Source organism: Emydura macquarii, unplaced genomic scaffold (genome assembly GCF_026122565.2).
Source record: "Emydura macquarii macquarii isolate MOO-44397 ecotype Brisbane River unplaced genomic scaffold, CSIRO-AGI_Emac_v2 contig_1768, whole genome shotgun sequence".
NCBI lineage: Eukaryota > Metazoa > Chordata > Testudines > Chelidae > Emydura > Emydura macquarii.
This window is the reverse complement of record NW_027131905.1, coordinates 2,394,111-2,410,362: the sequence shown is the minus strand read 5'-3', so window position 1 is coordinate 2,410,362 and position 16,252 is coordinate 2,394,111. Positions and strand designations below refer to the sequence as shown.

At 40.3% G+C, this 16,252-nt stretch overlaps 1 protein-coding gene across 3 annotated transcripts in view; it reads right to left on the bottom strand.

Annotated features, from left to right (window-relative positions):
- The window catches only part of TBC1D14 (TBC1 domain family member 14), a 101,844-nt gene that overhangs the window by 1,633 nt on the left and 83,959 nt on the right, over nucleotides 1-16,252 (bottom strand). For all 3 annotated transcript variants that reach the window (XM_067556428.1, XM_067556430.1, XM_067556429.1), the window contains 2 exons: nucleotides 12,827-12,936; nucleotides 2,291-2,549 (listed from right to left, as the gene is read on the bottom strand). In XM_067556428.1, coding sequence (XP_067412529.1) covers nucleotides 2,291-2,549; nucleotides 12,827-12,936 — 369 coding nt within the window. The remainder of the gene's footprint in view (nucleotides 1-2,290; nucleotides 2,550-12,826; nucleotides 12,937-16,252) is intronic.

The following is a 16,252-nucleotide window of genomic DNA, read 5'->3' as shown; positions in this document are numbered from 1 at the left end:
CAGGGGTCAGTGCTGGGGCCGGTTTTGTTCAACATCTTCATTAATGATCTAGAGGATGGGGTAGATTGCCCCCTCAGCAAGTTTGCAGATGACACTAAGCTAGGGGAGTGGTAGATACCCTGGAAGGTAGGGATAGGATACAGAAGGACCTAAACAAACTGGAGGATTGGGCCAAAAGAAATCTGATGAGAGTCAACAAGGACAAGTGCAGAGTCCTCCACTTTGGACGGAAGAATCCCATACACAGCTACAGACTGGGGACCGATGAGCTAGGCAGCAGCTCTGCAGAAAAGGACCTGGGAGTTACAGTGGATAAAAAGCTGGATATGAATCAGCAGTGTGCCCTGGTTGTCAAGAAGGCTAATAGCATATTGGGCTGCATTAGTAGAAGTATTGCCAGCAGATCGCGGGAAGTGATTATTCCCCTCTATTTGGCATTGGTGAGGCCTCATTTGGAGTATTGTGTCCAGTTTGGGTCCCCCACTACAAAAAGGATGTGGACAAGTTGGACAGAGTCCAGCGGAGGGCAACAAAAATGATTAGGGGGCTGGAGCACAAGACTTATGAGGAGAGGCTGAGGGAACTAGGCTTGTTTAGTCTGCGGAAGAGAAGAATGAGGGGAGATTTGATAGCAGCCTTTAACTAACTGAAAGGGGGTTGCAGGGAGGATGGAGTCAGGCTGTTCTCAGTGGTGGCAGATGACAGAACAAGGAGCAACGGTCTCAAGTTGCAGTGGGGGAGATCTAGGTTGGACATTAGGAAAAAGTTTTTCACTAGGGGAGTGGTGAAGCACTGGAATGGGCTACCTAGAGGGGTGGTGGAATCTCCATCTTTAGACGTTTTTTAGGCTGCGGCTTGACAAAACCCTCGCTGGGATTATTTAGCTGAGGTTAGTCCTGCTTTGAGCAGGGGGTTGGACTAGATGACCTCTTGAGGTCCCTTCCAACTCTATGATTCTAGAGCTCAGCCCAGGTGGTCTCTGCATTTACCCCACTTCAGTACTCAAAGAAATGCAGCTACTGGTAGGTAGCTTCTTTCTCCGCAGAGGTATGAGCAGAAAGCCAAATTTGCTTTGCCATATTTGACCAGCATTTGGCTGACGTTCTGAACAGGGATCCTAGTTTTCAGTGATAAAAAAAACAAAGTTCTCATTTTTAAAAAAAACATACAAATTCGCATTTTCCATGATTAAAATGAAACTCTGAACTTTTGTTTCCCTAGCCACAATATATATAGGTATCATTTGAACACAACGTTTTATTGATATAGTTACAATTTTTACGCTAGTTCAAAGCCTACCAGTGTCAATCATTATAAAATAAAATAGACTGATCTAGTCACAGTGCATTGTTTTATTCTGTCAATGGCCCTGCTCTTTCAGACTCTTGTTTTAATTTCTTTTCATTCAGTTTATATTTGACATTTTCCATGTATTCTACAGTTGTCTGCCTTTGAATGTAATCTATAGCCTTGCTACAGCACAGAACAGCACATTACCATCAACACAAAATTTATCCTTGCGAAACTCAGTGGCACAGTGTTTAGGGATATTTTTAAAGTTTTCAGCATCTGTTCATAACTTTAATTACTCATGTCTGGAGGCTGAAGTGAAATTTGAGCTGCATTAAAACACGAACCTCTATAAGCCGGAAGAAGTTTATTGAAGTATGTTTAGATATGTAACTTAAAGCGCATTCAAAAATCAACCACAACAGTGGAAGGTTGTGCACATTGAATAAGTCACACTGGTACCTTCAAATAAAATCTAGTTAATATATGTTTATTTTTTTTCACAAAATGTAAAAACTAAAGATTCTTTGAAAAATGCAAATTTAGCATTTTTCCGTGTCAAACGGATTTCTAGGATCCATGGTTATGACAACAGTTTGGCGATAAAGTGCTCAAGGAGTGGAGAAAATTCATACAGGATTCAGTTGTCTGATCTTTTCCCACAAACCAATTGTTTTTTAAAGTATGAAGTTGTAATACCAAACTTCTATGTCTGAGTTCTCTTTTTTAGGAGAAAAATCCTGTGCATTGCCACTATTCAAGCCTGGATCCACCACAATTTTATTGTAACGAGTACTGATCCAGTTCCTGCTTTCCAAAGGGGAAATGCTCAGGAAGCCAGCCTTTTCTCTGAATATTCACCTTCCAGTATTATAAAATTAATTACAAGCCTACCAAACAGTAAAATATACTCTATTGCATGGTTACACATTTTTCCAGGCATTGCCAAATACAGCTTCATTTGTTAAACAAAGGAGATGGACAGGTAAGTTCTCTTTACCTGAGCCCACTTTCTGTTTCTACTTTGCATCTGTATCGCAGCAATAGATGTAAAGAATTCTTCTGAAGGCAAGTCCTCTGGTAACTTTGTTAGGAACTGGGCTATGTGAATAAAGTCCATTTTGGTCAAAATATCTTCAAAAAGTCTTAATATTCCCAAGGCTGTACGGAATAGGAACTCCTCTCCATCACGGCAGAACACATCCCAGACACGACATGCAAGGTCTAGTGGCAAAGACTTGCTGTACAATGTGAATATCCTGAAAACAGAAGAAAACCTTTAAGGTTAGGGTATAAGAAAAACATTTGACAAGCAGCACAGAGGTACACAAACAAGTCTTTGATAACAGTTAAACTTGTTAGTGATCAGGTGCTAGAAAGTTCATTTGTATTTGGTATTTTACATGATTTCACAGAAAGTATAATTTAGATTACAGAGCTACTCAAAATGTGCTAGATGATGTACATACCTAGAGAAAGACCCAGTTCCTTTCCCTACTGGGCATTCTCTTTATAAAGAGAAAGAGGGAAAGGGTAGCATGAGTGAGTGACATTAGGTACATAAGTTTCCCACTGCACTCCCCCTTTCCAAACTCTGTCTTTTCCCACACTAATTTCCAGCTTAATTCCCGGGACCTCATGCTATGTATCTTCCAACATTTGATCCTCTTCCCCTCCATATAGATGAGCAGTTCTCTCAGGAGATAAACAAATGAAATAGCTGGCTTATTTAGTTTGCTCCAACTGCCATGAAAGAAGTAGGTCTTCAGGTGGGATCTGAGCAAAGAAAGAGTAGTAGGGTTTTGATATCCAGCTCAAAGGAAGATGAAGAAAGTGTGGAGATGGTCGCAGTAGAAACAGGCAGTCAAATTAAGCAACATGACTAACAGCTGGCGGGACTCAAGGGTCGGATAGGTCTGGAGATGTGATAAGAAGGCAAGGGCACAGTGTTTAATCTTGAGGGTGATCACAGGAACCTTGAACTTAATGCAACAGGGAAGTAGTTGGTAGACCAAAAAAAAAAAAAAAAAAAAGGACATCAGACAGATGGGGCCAGGAGGATTACTTTAGAGCAGTGTTTCTTAACCTGGAGTTTTAGAGGGGTCGCAAGTGCAGAGCTGATATTGGGGGTGGCAAGAAAGGTAATTGCCTGGAGCCACAGGGGCGCCATGAAACTAAGTTACATGCCTTAGCCCCGTGAGGGTGGGACTCAGGCTTCAGGGGTACAGTAGTTTGGAAAGGTTAAGAACTACTGCTTTAGAGACTATTTTGAAAAGGGCTTGGAAGAGGCAACATAGGTGTTGAGGTGGCCAGAGAGAAAGCAGTTCCAGTAATCATGATGGGAGATGAGGGCTTCGACAACCGCTTTAGGTCACTAGCCTTCAAGGCCCATGTGTCCTCTGGATTGCCCGAAATATTGACTTTATTGCAGCATGAAATGGAATGATACGCCGAACCCTTGTTTCACTCATCTGTTCTGGAAGGCAGATCTGTTTTTATTCACACTAGTAGCATCACAGTAGTGACCAAAGGTCAGTGTAGAGTCACTAGCATCACACAAACCATATTAGAACACAGATAACTCTAAACGAGTAATTTATATTGCATCATTACTAATTCCAGCTTCTAACTATACCACTGCACTGAGAGCCTGGCCTACAGCCATATTGAAGGTACTTTTTCTAGCATTCTGAATGATCACAAACAATTCAGTTAGTGTTCCTATGAGCAAACTCTTGCAGAGAATTTTTCTCCAGCAGAGGTCAGCAAATCATCTATATGAAATATTAAACCCTCTTCCCTCAATTCCATGTTTTATAAAAGAAGCTGAATTTCTATGTAGTAGTACTTACCTCTTGACTATTAACTGATGTATTTACCATAGGGGACCTATTCTTTACTTAAAATGAAGTTGTTATAACAGCAAGAATCAGCACAATAGAATAAATCAGAAGACAAAAGGCAATTATTCTATGCATAGAGTTTTGATGCCATTTGCTTTAAATTTAAAAAGTAATAACTTTGCAGGCCTTCAGGAACTTCTTCTGTTTGCTGTATCAGATTATTTGAATAATACCTAAACAGCACACACCATGCTCTTCCCTCTGTGGAAGAAAGTTGTTTACAAAAATGGGCAAGCATTATCCCCATTTTACAGATAGGGAGATGCAATTAAGTAATTTGCCCAAATTCACACAACAAATATATAACAGATTTGGAAACAGAACCAAAAGACATCAACATTCAAAAGTAAAATTTCCCTGTTTTATTTGTGTATTATGGCGGTTTATAAAAAAGTAGAAAATGTGAAACAAGAGAACAGTGCATTCCCCATAGACCTTGCATTTCTAAATATAAAAACAGACAAGTCAGACAAGGGGCAAAGAATAGAGAACATCACACCCTTCCAGAGAAGTACAGTTTTTTGGTTGGGGTTTTTGTGTTTTTAAATCCTCTCTGCTGACTGACTTGTGACTGGCTTTGTTGCTGTAGCGTCTAAATGCACTTTTAACAGATTTGTGGAAATTGTGCCCCATATAAAAAGCCCCTTGATTTGGGGGCACTTATGTAACATCATTGTTAAGCTCTGTAGTCAATGTAAGTAAAAGGATGTTTGTTTCCTAAGCAACAAGCTATATAGTGAACAGTGCAGTGTAACTGTGGAGTGATTAAACGGCCCTGGAACACTATGTGGTCAGCAGGGGACCTGGCAAACACACAGTCTGTGAGAGAGACTATCTACCATTAAAATTGGATGCTGAATGTGTCCACTTGCTCTGTCTTTATCCATATTATGACTCAAGTCCTGACCTAAATTACCAATTTGCATAAAAACTGCAGCTATGCAGAAAGTTATAGAAAATTTTCAGCACCATGCACTAAAATAACTTCCCCTTTAAGGAAAGATTTATTTGTATTGTAGGGTAAAAAGGATCACTCAAAGTACTATTCTCTTCAAAAACTGAAAGGAATCTGGGTAGTTAACTCATTAATGCCAGTAAGGAGTTGTATAAATCCCTGAGGTTTGATATTAGACCCCCTGGACTAGTGAACAAAACAGTGCACAGTAAAACAATGTTATGATTAAAAACTGATATTGCACATACTCTAACAGAATTCCAAACTGAAATATTTTTTAATTATCAGAAATCCCAGCCACTGCTCTGAAACCCAGCTGAATTTTACAAGTCACAGTAATAGAGCAGTGCTGACGAGACAGCTGTGTCATTAGCTCTCCATATTCCTGTCCCAGTCATGCATGTGCCTTCCCTTAATGGTACTTATATTAGCACTGGTATCACCATGGTTTTCTGCCTCAATGTGAGATACTGTGGATAGGAAGGGTTTATTAACAAATAAGGGATGCCAGGTATTAGAGTAATTTAAACACAGCCATGCATGCTGTCAGGTGGAATCAGGGGAAGAGAAAGTACCACAGGTCTCTTTCAGCTCTGTTACGTTAAAAATGTGCATATACAAGTAAGTTAGGGGAGTGTTGACTGGCCTTTGTGATGCCACGCAAGGAGAGTACAAGAATCATGGATAACTTGCAAAAGTATCATGACAGCAGGAGTCAGCACGGATGCCATGGTATGAATGAACAACGGCCGATGAGTTTTTATTTGATCAGAATAACTTTATAAAGAATTTTGCATCAGGCTATGCCAAATTTTGGCCTGACATAACTCAAGCACATCAGTTAAACCCCCATCAGACTTTATAACAGAAATGCCCACTACGATATTCTTTTACAACATCTCTATTTAGCAGCACAAAATGTTTTCTAAAAACCCTAATTTTAGACTCAAGCTGTACACTGTTGAACCATCAACTGTATACCCTAGTCCTCCCTCTCTTTCCTTGTACTGTTACTTATCTTCACTTGTTGCATCTTTATTAAGTTAGTCCCTGCCCTGAATATTGCAGTCTATGTCTTTTTACATATTTATACAATACCTACTACAATAGTGCTCTCCTTCTGATTAGGTCTGTTAGTGATTACAAATACAAACAAGTTTGTTGATGGCACAGATTTTTCTACTTCAGCATTAAACCAAATTGTTATAATTTAAAACAATCCTATTTTCTTTCGTTTACCCCTGGGAAGGAACAGACCTGTCCAAAGGAAACTTTGTACACAGGTTCTGCACATATGTATTATGCTACATGCACCGATTGCTGGATAACAAGCATTTAGCTTCTAAAATCCACCAGTGGAACTCTGTTACTAGAGTAGTATGACTTAAATACACTGGTTCTTTGAGTGGATGCAGCTGTGTAACCCTCTTTAGAAGTGTGTGCACCCAGCACCCCAGAGCCAGAGATTTTTGCCCAGCAGCACCCATAGAGGAATACTTGCACCTCACAGCCATAGCCCCTCCCTTGGCTATCTGAGGCAGCACCTCCCCGATCCCCTTCAGTCCCATCTTACTACTCATGGGTGGATTCTGAGCTCTGCGTGGTCTTAACCTCTCAATCTCTGATTTTAACATTTGTTCTAGTTGTATATAGTTAATAGCACCCATAGCGTTAACTAAATAAGCTAAGTATTCCCCTGTGATGCCCTCTCCAGGGTTTAAATGTCCATCATGTGTGCAATAGATCCCCAACAAAGATCCCCACATGCAGTGCTTAGGTGAGGCCTACGTCAAGGAGCAGTGTTCAATCTGTAGATCATTCATGAAATGGACTCAAGTGGCTAGGACTTTCACCTAAAATAGCACCTGGTTGAACAGGCCATAAGGCCTGCTTCGATGCTAAGGCCCTCGTTGGACTGGAGGTTGCTCTTGGGTTCAGAGAGTGCCATCACTTCACACTCTGGAGCAGGCATCTCTCCAAAGAGATGGAGGAGCCATTCCCCATCAAGTGCACAAGGAAAAGGTCACATAAGACTGCTGGAGACCAATCCAGGTCTCATGGGGACTCTTCTGCCTTCTCCAGGAAGAGCGTGGACCAACATGGGGTTAGTGCCAGTAACCAGGGTGGTGCAGGTGTCTATAATTGCTCCACAGTACCAAATAGGGAGGTTAGAGACCCTGTACCATCAGCTCTGTTTCTGGTCCCGGGGCATCCACTGAGTCCAGTACCAACAAGGGCAATGCTGGCACCGACTGTTTCCATGTCAGCAGTGTAGAAGATGGCTACAGATCTCCTCTGCCTTTCCATCCCAACCTCGTTTGGCCAAGAACTTTGCCAGGTCAATGTTATTTTTAGCCACATTGGCTGGATGTGCCACTGAACCCTTGGTCTGTCAGCACCATGCCCCGATGTTCCCCTTCCACAGTCTGTGGAAGAAGAGCTAGTACCAGGTTTGATGCAAGGGAACTTGGTGCCAGGAAAATCCTTGGCACTTTTGCCATTATCACTGCAGATGTTACCTTTCTGGCTTTCACTGCCCTTCACTTTGGCACCGTCAGCTGCTTCAACATCACTGCTGACTTGGGGTTTGACACCACCTCCGGACTGGCATACTTGGTGCTGGCAATACTGCTTCCATTATCAGCACCAGTCCCTGCCTTATTGTGGGTGACAGATGAGTCACAGTGATTACTCGTTCTTGACTGGCCCCACCTTTACCCTAGAAGCCCAAGGCTCCTCCGCATCAAGGTCTGGATCTTCCTCGTCCTGCTCTCCATCATCCAATCCACATCGGGGACCATTTATAGAGCACTACGGGCACTAGCACTCATCTTACGGTCAGGCCGGGGTGCTACTGGCCCATCCATGCCCTATCCTTACTAATGACCTCCACGGACTCCATGAGACACTCACGCTAAGGCAAGGTTTGCTGGGCAGATCCGTGGTGGGACTTGTGGACCCACTGTAGGTTCAGGCACCAGTGAACCTTCCCTGTGCAGAGCCCATGGAGTTGCCATTTCCAGCTCTACTAGTCCAGGAATGGGAGCCTGCCTTGACACAGTTAACCACCTCTCTTCTCTCAGACGATAAAGCAGGGCCTAATTCTTCCTCCTCTTCAATGCTGGAGGATTTCAAGGCCTATCAGAACCTTTTCCTTCAGGAGAACACCCATAAGTTAGTGGACATCTTGCAACCTTCTGCTCCTGGGATAGTAGCCATGCCTATCAACAATGCACTCCTAAAATCTGAAAAACTCTTCTTCTGCTGGCTTTGGTACCGCCTACTGTGAAGCACACAGAAAAACGCTATTTCATCCCAGTGTAAAGTTTTGAGGGCTTTTATTTTCATCTGGGCACAAACTCCTAGCTGTAACCACAATGAACGACAGGGCGTGGCAGGGCAGGATTAAGTCCATTCCTAAGGAGGACTCCAAAAGGACAAATGAGCAAGAAAATGTACTCTTCCTCCTTCCTGTAAATGTGGATTGCAAAACCAGCAGATGTTGTCCAAGTACGACTTTGTAAACTGGACAATTATGTTTACGTTTCCGGACCAGCTGCCTGAAACTTCCAGAAAGAAACTTTGGGCATTTGTCAGCAAAGGCTGTTTCATAGCCAATATGTCCTTGCAGTCTTCGCTGGATGTCACAGACCCTTCGGCCAGTGTTATGTCCTTTGCGGTGACCATAAGAAGGGTGTCGTGGATATAGAATTCAGGCATTGCAGATGTGCAGTAGGCTATTGAGGATTTGCCCTTCAACAACCAGATGTTGTTTACAGAAGAGAAACTGCACTCCTTCAAGGACTCTAGGGCCATCCTATGTTCCTTGTGGGTTTATACACCGTCAGTGGAGAGGCACCACTTTGGTGATCAGCAGCAGCAGCAGCACTAGCACTAGCTGCCCAAAGGTGGGGCTGCAGACTTTTCCTCACTGGAGACAGTGGGATTATCCCACAAAGGGGCATAGATTCCAGAAGAGAAGGCAGTCAGTTCCAGAGTTTGGCCAGTCAATATGTACCTCCTCCAGAATGCCCATTTTGGCTCTTTAGTCCAGAGCAGTGGTCCAACTGTCACTTCCTTTGCCCCACCTTATTCAGGACAGGGTGGCTCCAAGCAGTAACCAGAAGTGGATTCTTTGAGTGTGCCATATTTCCTCTGACTCTGCTTTGGGGCTGACTGTCTTACACTCTTAGCCCTGGAATTTGATTCCCTTTTTTTTCTTCTTTGAAGGACCAGCTAAAAGTCTTGGTAACTGAACATTTTCCATGAGAAGTCTTACTCCAGCACTCCCTCCCCTAATCTGATCCAACATAGCCCAAGTTTCTTTACCTTCAAAACACACTGCAAAGTTCATTTATTTTTGTTTGGTGAAGGGATGGGATGGTTATTTATTGAACAAATAACTTGTAAACTAGTCATATGCTGGGCTTGTCACTGAATATAGTATATATTAAATATCTGTACATATCCTTAGCACTTTTGGAGAGGTGCTTTTTAAAAAATGTGGAGGAAAATAATAATTTTTGAAATTCAAGTCATTTCAAGCTCTGATTCAAGCTCAAGTTCACTGAAACTGACAAGAATAACTAAAAAAGGCATTCAAATTTGCAGCTGTTTTAGCTCTCCTAGGGCTGCAAATTTTAATGCCTTTTTTAGTCTCTTGGACATCACTGAGGGGAAGAATTAAAAATGGAGGGATGAGATTAACTTGATTTTGCTGTTGTAATTTTTCCTCTTTATTCCTTCTACTAAAGGGGCTGTCCTTACATTTCATTCCATAAAATCCTGCCACTAGTAGCTTTTCAATTGAAATGAAGTTGCAAGCATAACATTTATGAAAATATTGCAAGTATTAAGAGGTATGAGTATTTTACAAAAGATTATGCTTTAAACTACAATTTAAACAGCCAGTCCTTATCAACAGTTCCTGCTGCTCATGAGCAGCCTTGCCTATCCTCTTGCAAACTTTGTATAAAATGAATGATTTAAGTTATTGTAGAAATTTTTTTATTAATAAATTATGTTTAAATAGTTCCCATTTTAGCAGATTATGAATATTTACAGGACAAGTCAAATGGTGGATATAAGATCTTGTTGAATTTTCATCTGCTTCTAGATGCCCATGTATCAATAGAAAGTGCTCTCCCATTTGGGTTTATTCCTGTCAGGATGCAGACCTAGTCAGTTTTCCTTTGTGTCACAACTGTGTTCTCTATTTGGGGTTAAGCTGTAGGCCTATCTGGAAACTTCAGCTAATACAGAATGTGGCTGTTTGCCTGCTAAACTGTTCCTCACAAGAAGCATATCACACTTGTGCTTCAGAGATTGCACTGGCTTCCAATTCTTTCAAGTGAAATTCAAGGTGTTAGCTGAGATTTATAAAGCCCTTGATAGTCTGGATCCTGGATATTTTAAAGCCCATTTCCCTCCACATGACTTTATTTGAGATTGACTAAGATACTTGCTTCAGGAGTTCCTAAAGATCAATTCTGTAACTTATTGGAAGATAAAATCTTGTGCCTTAAATACTGTAACTTCTTCCCCTCTAGTTGCCCTGACACCCAAATAATAACTTTGTGTGTCCAAAATGGATTTGCTAAAATAATCTTCCTTGCTCTATTGGACCCTCTTTGATTCTTCTCCACTGGTTTTCTCACTTGCCCCTGGCCTAAGCTTTTCATGGTTGCTTCCAAAGCTTTGTGCACCTCCAGTTGTGTCTCCTTTCCTCATCTTAGTTCTGCCAGCTTCACTGCCCTCTTTTGTCCTCTTCTACTCCCACTCTCATGCTTTCTTCCATGATATCCCTGGGCATGAAACAGCGTCCCAGCCCCAACGCGCATGCACACACAAAATTACACCACAACTTTTCCACTCCAACGTTTCATTAAAGAAGTGGGCAAAATCAAAATACCCTAAATTTGCACTCCCCTTTCGATCTCTTGGTATGTTTTGTGCTATGTATCTTTCTCAGGCCTGGTCTACACTTACCTTGAAATTCAGAGAGTTGATCGGAGTTGCGCTACGCAGAGTAGCTTGCATAACTCCCGTTGACTACGTAATTCCTCTTCTACTCGGAGTCTTCACTGTGTTGCGCCGATGGGAAATGCGTTCCCAGCGAGGCAATGCTACACCACTTGAGGGGGTGGTTTTAACGTGTCTACTACCAGATCGATTGAGCAGGTCTTCACTGACCACTCAATTGATCTGGATAGATGGATCTGACGGCAGCCAATTCGTACCCTCAAACTGCATGCCCCTTAGGCAAGGATTGACTTTAGATTTGTCCCATGCACACTGTCTAAGCACAATGTTGGTGCATTAACAGATAAATAGCTCTTGAAGATCACTAACATATCAAACCTAGATTTCAATACAGACTATTATATTCATGCTATTTGTGTAATCTTGTGTTCAAGGTTTTCAAAAATGATGGGTAATCTTTAAAATGGAAATGATACTTTCCTACCTCATGGGGTGTTGTGTAGATAAATACATGCAAGACTGCAAAGTGTTTTGAGATATACTGATGAAAAGCACTATATAAAAGGTATTTTTATTTTAGGTGCCTGAGTTTTGGGGTGTTTAATATTAAACATCTTAAAGGGCCTGATTTTCAAAGGACAAGTACACTCAACACTTTCTGAAAATCAGATCCCTTCAAAGGGTGTCCAGTTGAACACACCAAAATGGAAGCACTCAAATTCATTTCTCATTTTAGACAGTCTTACCCATTAAACACCAAGGCATTTTCCAACCACGTATAATATTTAAAAAATGTTAACAGTGCACAAGAAGCCAACTGAAAGGACTATATGGTTAAGGCTGAAAAGTAAAATGGGTTCAACCATTGCGAGAGACTAATCTGACCATATTAGAATGCTAATACAGTTGTGGTTTTTCAGTCTCAAACAGTGAGTTTATCCAACCTAGTCACAGCACAAAAAACTTCTGACAATACATGTCTATCTAGATTATTTAGTAGTAATTATAATCTGAGGAAGTCTCCTGCCATAGATGCACATATGGATTTGCTGCAACTGGTGTGACAAACCCAAAAACCCTGGGGCTGCGCAAGTAACATCACAACAAGGTGCCTCCATTTATACTAAAGGAGTTTATGCGGAGGATATGTTAAATGTGAGAAATAGTGACGGTGCACACTGATTAACCACTTTTAAACTGGGCCAGTTTAACATTAAAATCTCTGCATTTTGATTCTGCGATTTCTACTAGCACAAATGGTTGAAATCTTGTTTGGTCAGCTGTTAGAGATTTCAGCTGCATCCAAACCCAAACCTGAAAACAGTCCCCATGCAGTTCTGAAGACAACATGCTACTAAAATACCAATAGCATCCTCATACTCAGAGATTCAAATCCAACTCCTCCCCGACCTTGAAATGTGAAGGTGTTCTGATTTGTGGTTCCATTTCTAGTCAAAAGGCACTAGTTCAGATTAAGGACTAACTGAAGGCAATTTTCACATTTCAGAACACTTTAAACTGCCAGGGTGCATCAGAAACCAGCAGATGCTCTCATTACCAAAACATTATGTCCCTGTCTATATTACAACTTTTAACTGGTCTGTACCAACTAGTAGTATGGTTGGCTCTATTATATGGACACACAAAGCTAAAAGCTAGTATGCACACATTTATAATTATACTTTGACAGTCTTACCAATCAATAAGATAGATGTCAGGAGTCAAGTTATTTTTTTTGAAGTGAGCAAATAACTTTGGCAGATTTTCTTCAAAGAATACCTCAAATGCTGCAAAATAGGTCAACATCTGGAAAAATACAAAAGAAAAATCATTAGATGTTAGTTAACTTTTTTTTTCCTATTGAAGTTTTAATGATCTTAATTTCAGGAGCTCTTCTTGAAACAGGCACAAAACCCCAATAATATGAACTATACACTGTACAGTACATAGCCAAATGTTTACATAAAGGACTTAAGTGCCTGCTTGTGCACATGTATTTGAGTTTCATTCTGTATATCCTCCTAAAGCTGTTCAATAGAAGAAATAATTGTTTTGAATCTTGGCCAGCTTCCTTTTGGAAAGAAAAATGCCAGCAGGTGAAATAAGCAATTTACTAGCTACTGCACTTGAGTGCAAAGGAAGATTATGATGATGATGATAACTTAAGGGTGCTTTCTGTTTATGCAGTAATAACAATCTTAAAGACTGAATGAATTCCAGTTCAAAAGGTTTACAGACAATAAGGTGAGGCTGGAGGCTAAGGAGTTTATTAGCCCTTATTACAGAGTTAATAATGACAAGTTATATTCTTACACACAGTTTTCACTCATAGTATTCAAGTGATTTACAAAAGAGGGTAAGTATCATTTGCGTTTTACAGGAGAGTAAACAGAAAAAGCTGAAGGTCACTTAGCAAATCAGTAACAGAGGGGAAAAGAAATCAGGTCTGACTCCCAGTCCAGTGCCCAACTGGATGTTTAATAGGAGGACAGAAATTATTGTGAAAGTTGTGATTAAATATCCAAATAAAAGAAAATACAAGACACAATATGATTTGTCACACAGGTGAAGAGGTAAAGTGTTAAAAAACAAATATTTGCTCTTTTCTTGCTCCTCCCCATCATCCTGTCTCTCAATCCTACTGGCTCAGCAAGGTTCTCTCCCCCCAGATTCATATATTTTTGGTTACAAAACGCACCAAAATTAAAACAGGAGGGAAAAGCTGAGATTCTCCTAACACAAATACACCAGTTGTAATGGGAAGAAGAGTCCTGCTGGTATGACACAAGGGAAAGTGAAGTGGATGGAAGGAAGAATGGAAGTGAGTCCAATTTTTTTGTCCCCTTTAATTCATTTGACAGATCCATTTTGTTTGCTTTTTAGTTTTTTTCTTCTTTTTCATGAACATTCTAGAGCTTTTCTATTTCAGCTGACTGGAGTATTAAGCAAACAGCTCAAAAACTGACCCAAGGAGCACAATAAGAATTTAGAGCATCCAATCAGAGAGAGATTACATGGCACAGAAATAATTATACAATAATTGTGCAAAATCCCTGCACTCAAAGTGTTAGAGAAAAAATTGTACAGTGAATATGCAAATCAGGCACCCAACACCAGAATGCAGAGAATTGTTAACTGGAAAAAAAAACTGTCCAGTTACACAGAACTCCTGCAGCTGACTATGAATTCTATTTCTCTATAATGTACTTTTAAAATCTAAAAGGTAGGTAAGCAATGCAACATCCATCCATCTAAACTACCTGAATGCTTAGATGTTCATGCCAGTACGTACTAAACCCTTTCAATTGCACTGCATTCCACACATCACATTTTCTGTAAAACACTTACAATGATATGAAAAATTTGATGCTATATTGCTTTCATTAGACAGCCTTACTAGAACTGCAATAACAGTTGAAGGGTATTTTATCTCGATTCATTAATTTGTAGGTATTTTTACTCAAGACTGAATGTGACTTTATAGTGTATCCTACCATTTTCTTAAATATAGGTACGTTTCAAATATTGTGAACAACCCAAGAGCCTGGATGTATAATTTTTATTTATAAAAGTGGAACAAAGTGAAGCCCTGAAATGTATATTTAAATATAGACTCATGAAGCAATATGAATTCAATAAAGCAATTACTCAACAAGCTACAAAAAATCACTAAACTACAAGAACTACTAGTAGTACTAATAATGCTTTGGTCATAAATTAAATATTTCCAGATAGTTTTGAAAACATTCAGAATGCATGAATAGTACATATGTTGATTTCTCATTTTGGCAATCAGGTTTTATTGAATTTACCTCTTGGACCAATGAATCTTGTTTACCTTACGAGACATTTAGTGTCAGATCATCATACCTGTTCTACAGATGGTTGAACAGGCACAGAAAGATTAAATCGCACAGCAGATCAACACTGGTTCTGGAAAGAAGTCCCATCTCAAGCTCCTACCAACCATCAGAAAATCTGTCCTCATCTTAAACCATCCTATCAGTCTGTTACTTTTTCTTTACTAAATCTGTGAAATAAGGGTGGCAAGATTTTCTCCAGGATTTTTATCTAGGATAGGCAATTGGGGAATACTTTAGTGTCATTTCTAAATGCTCTCACCACCACCACTGTCCTAAAAGTATTTATTTACAACACCTACCATTTACCTCCCATTTAGTTAATAGGGGCTAACACTGATTATAGGGCAAGTGTCCAGTGGGCTACCAAGGCACTAACTTTTCACTGGAAAAAAATTGTTCTAGTATCACTCTGCAGCCAGCTTCATGGGTAATGTATTTTTGTGCTTCCTCTCTATTGCTGGGTGCAGCCAACTGGAGTCAGAGCAAGATTGATCTTGCTGCTGCCAATGTGAATTGAGTTGCAACATGCCACCTTAAAGGCTTCTACTGTTGATGAGTTTCAGGAATTGCAACAGAGCAGTCACATGCATCAGTCTCCCACTATACAAGTGCTGGGGAGGCAATGCTGATAGTCACTCCCACAGTGAGCACTCTGCTGCCTGTTTTCCCCACTTGAACGTTTAAGAAACAAAATATTCCATTTTTATGCATATACTTCTAGTTTAAATAGGAAAATCAGGGAAGACGTACAGAACATCACATATTCCTTTGTCAAATAAAGCAATTTTCATAAACTGATGAGGCAGCTACAGCAGATCTATTAGAGCTACTGCAACTTTAATGAAATTCGGAGATTCTGGTATTTTCCCCTTGTAGTACGTTATGCATGCCAGTTGGGAAATTCAAAGGATCCTAAGGGAGTAGGGATTTGGTTGCCTAATTTCCTTAGCTGTCTTTGAAATCCCAGATGCCACAGCAAAAGAGAAAGAAGTGGGAAACCTGCTTCTCACTGAAAAGTATCAACTGTTTATTTTTAGCAAATTATTAGTTTGGGATTAAAAAGTGCCTTCCAATCCATTTTTGTAAGGCTGTTAAGATTTAAGTCCAACTACAAAGCCTGGGTAAAATCGATGCTACTAGAACAATCATGCTCATAATTCTCTCTGAGCATCACACACTACATGGCAGCTAGAGAATTTCATTCAGTTTTCTCCTTTCAGTAAGTGTTATTTTTAAAAATAGATGTTAGATAGAACTTT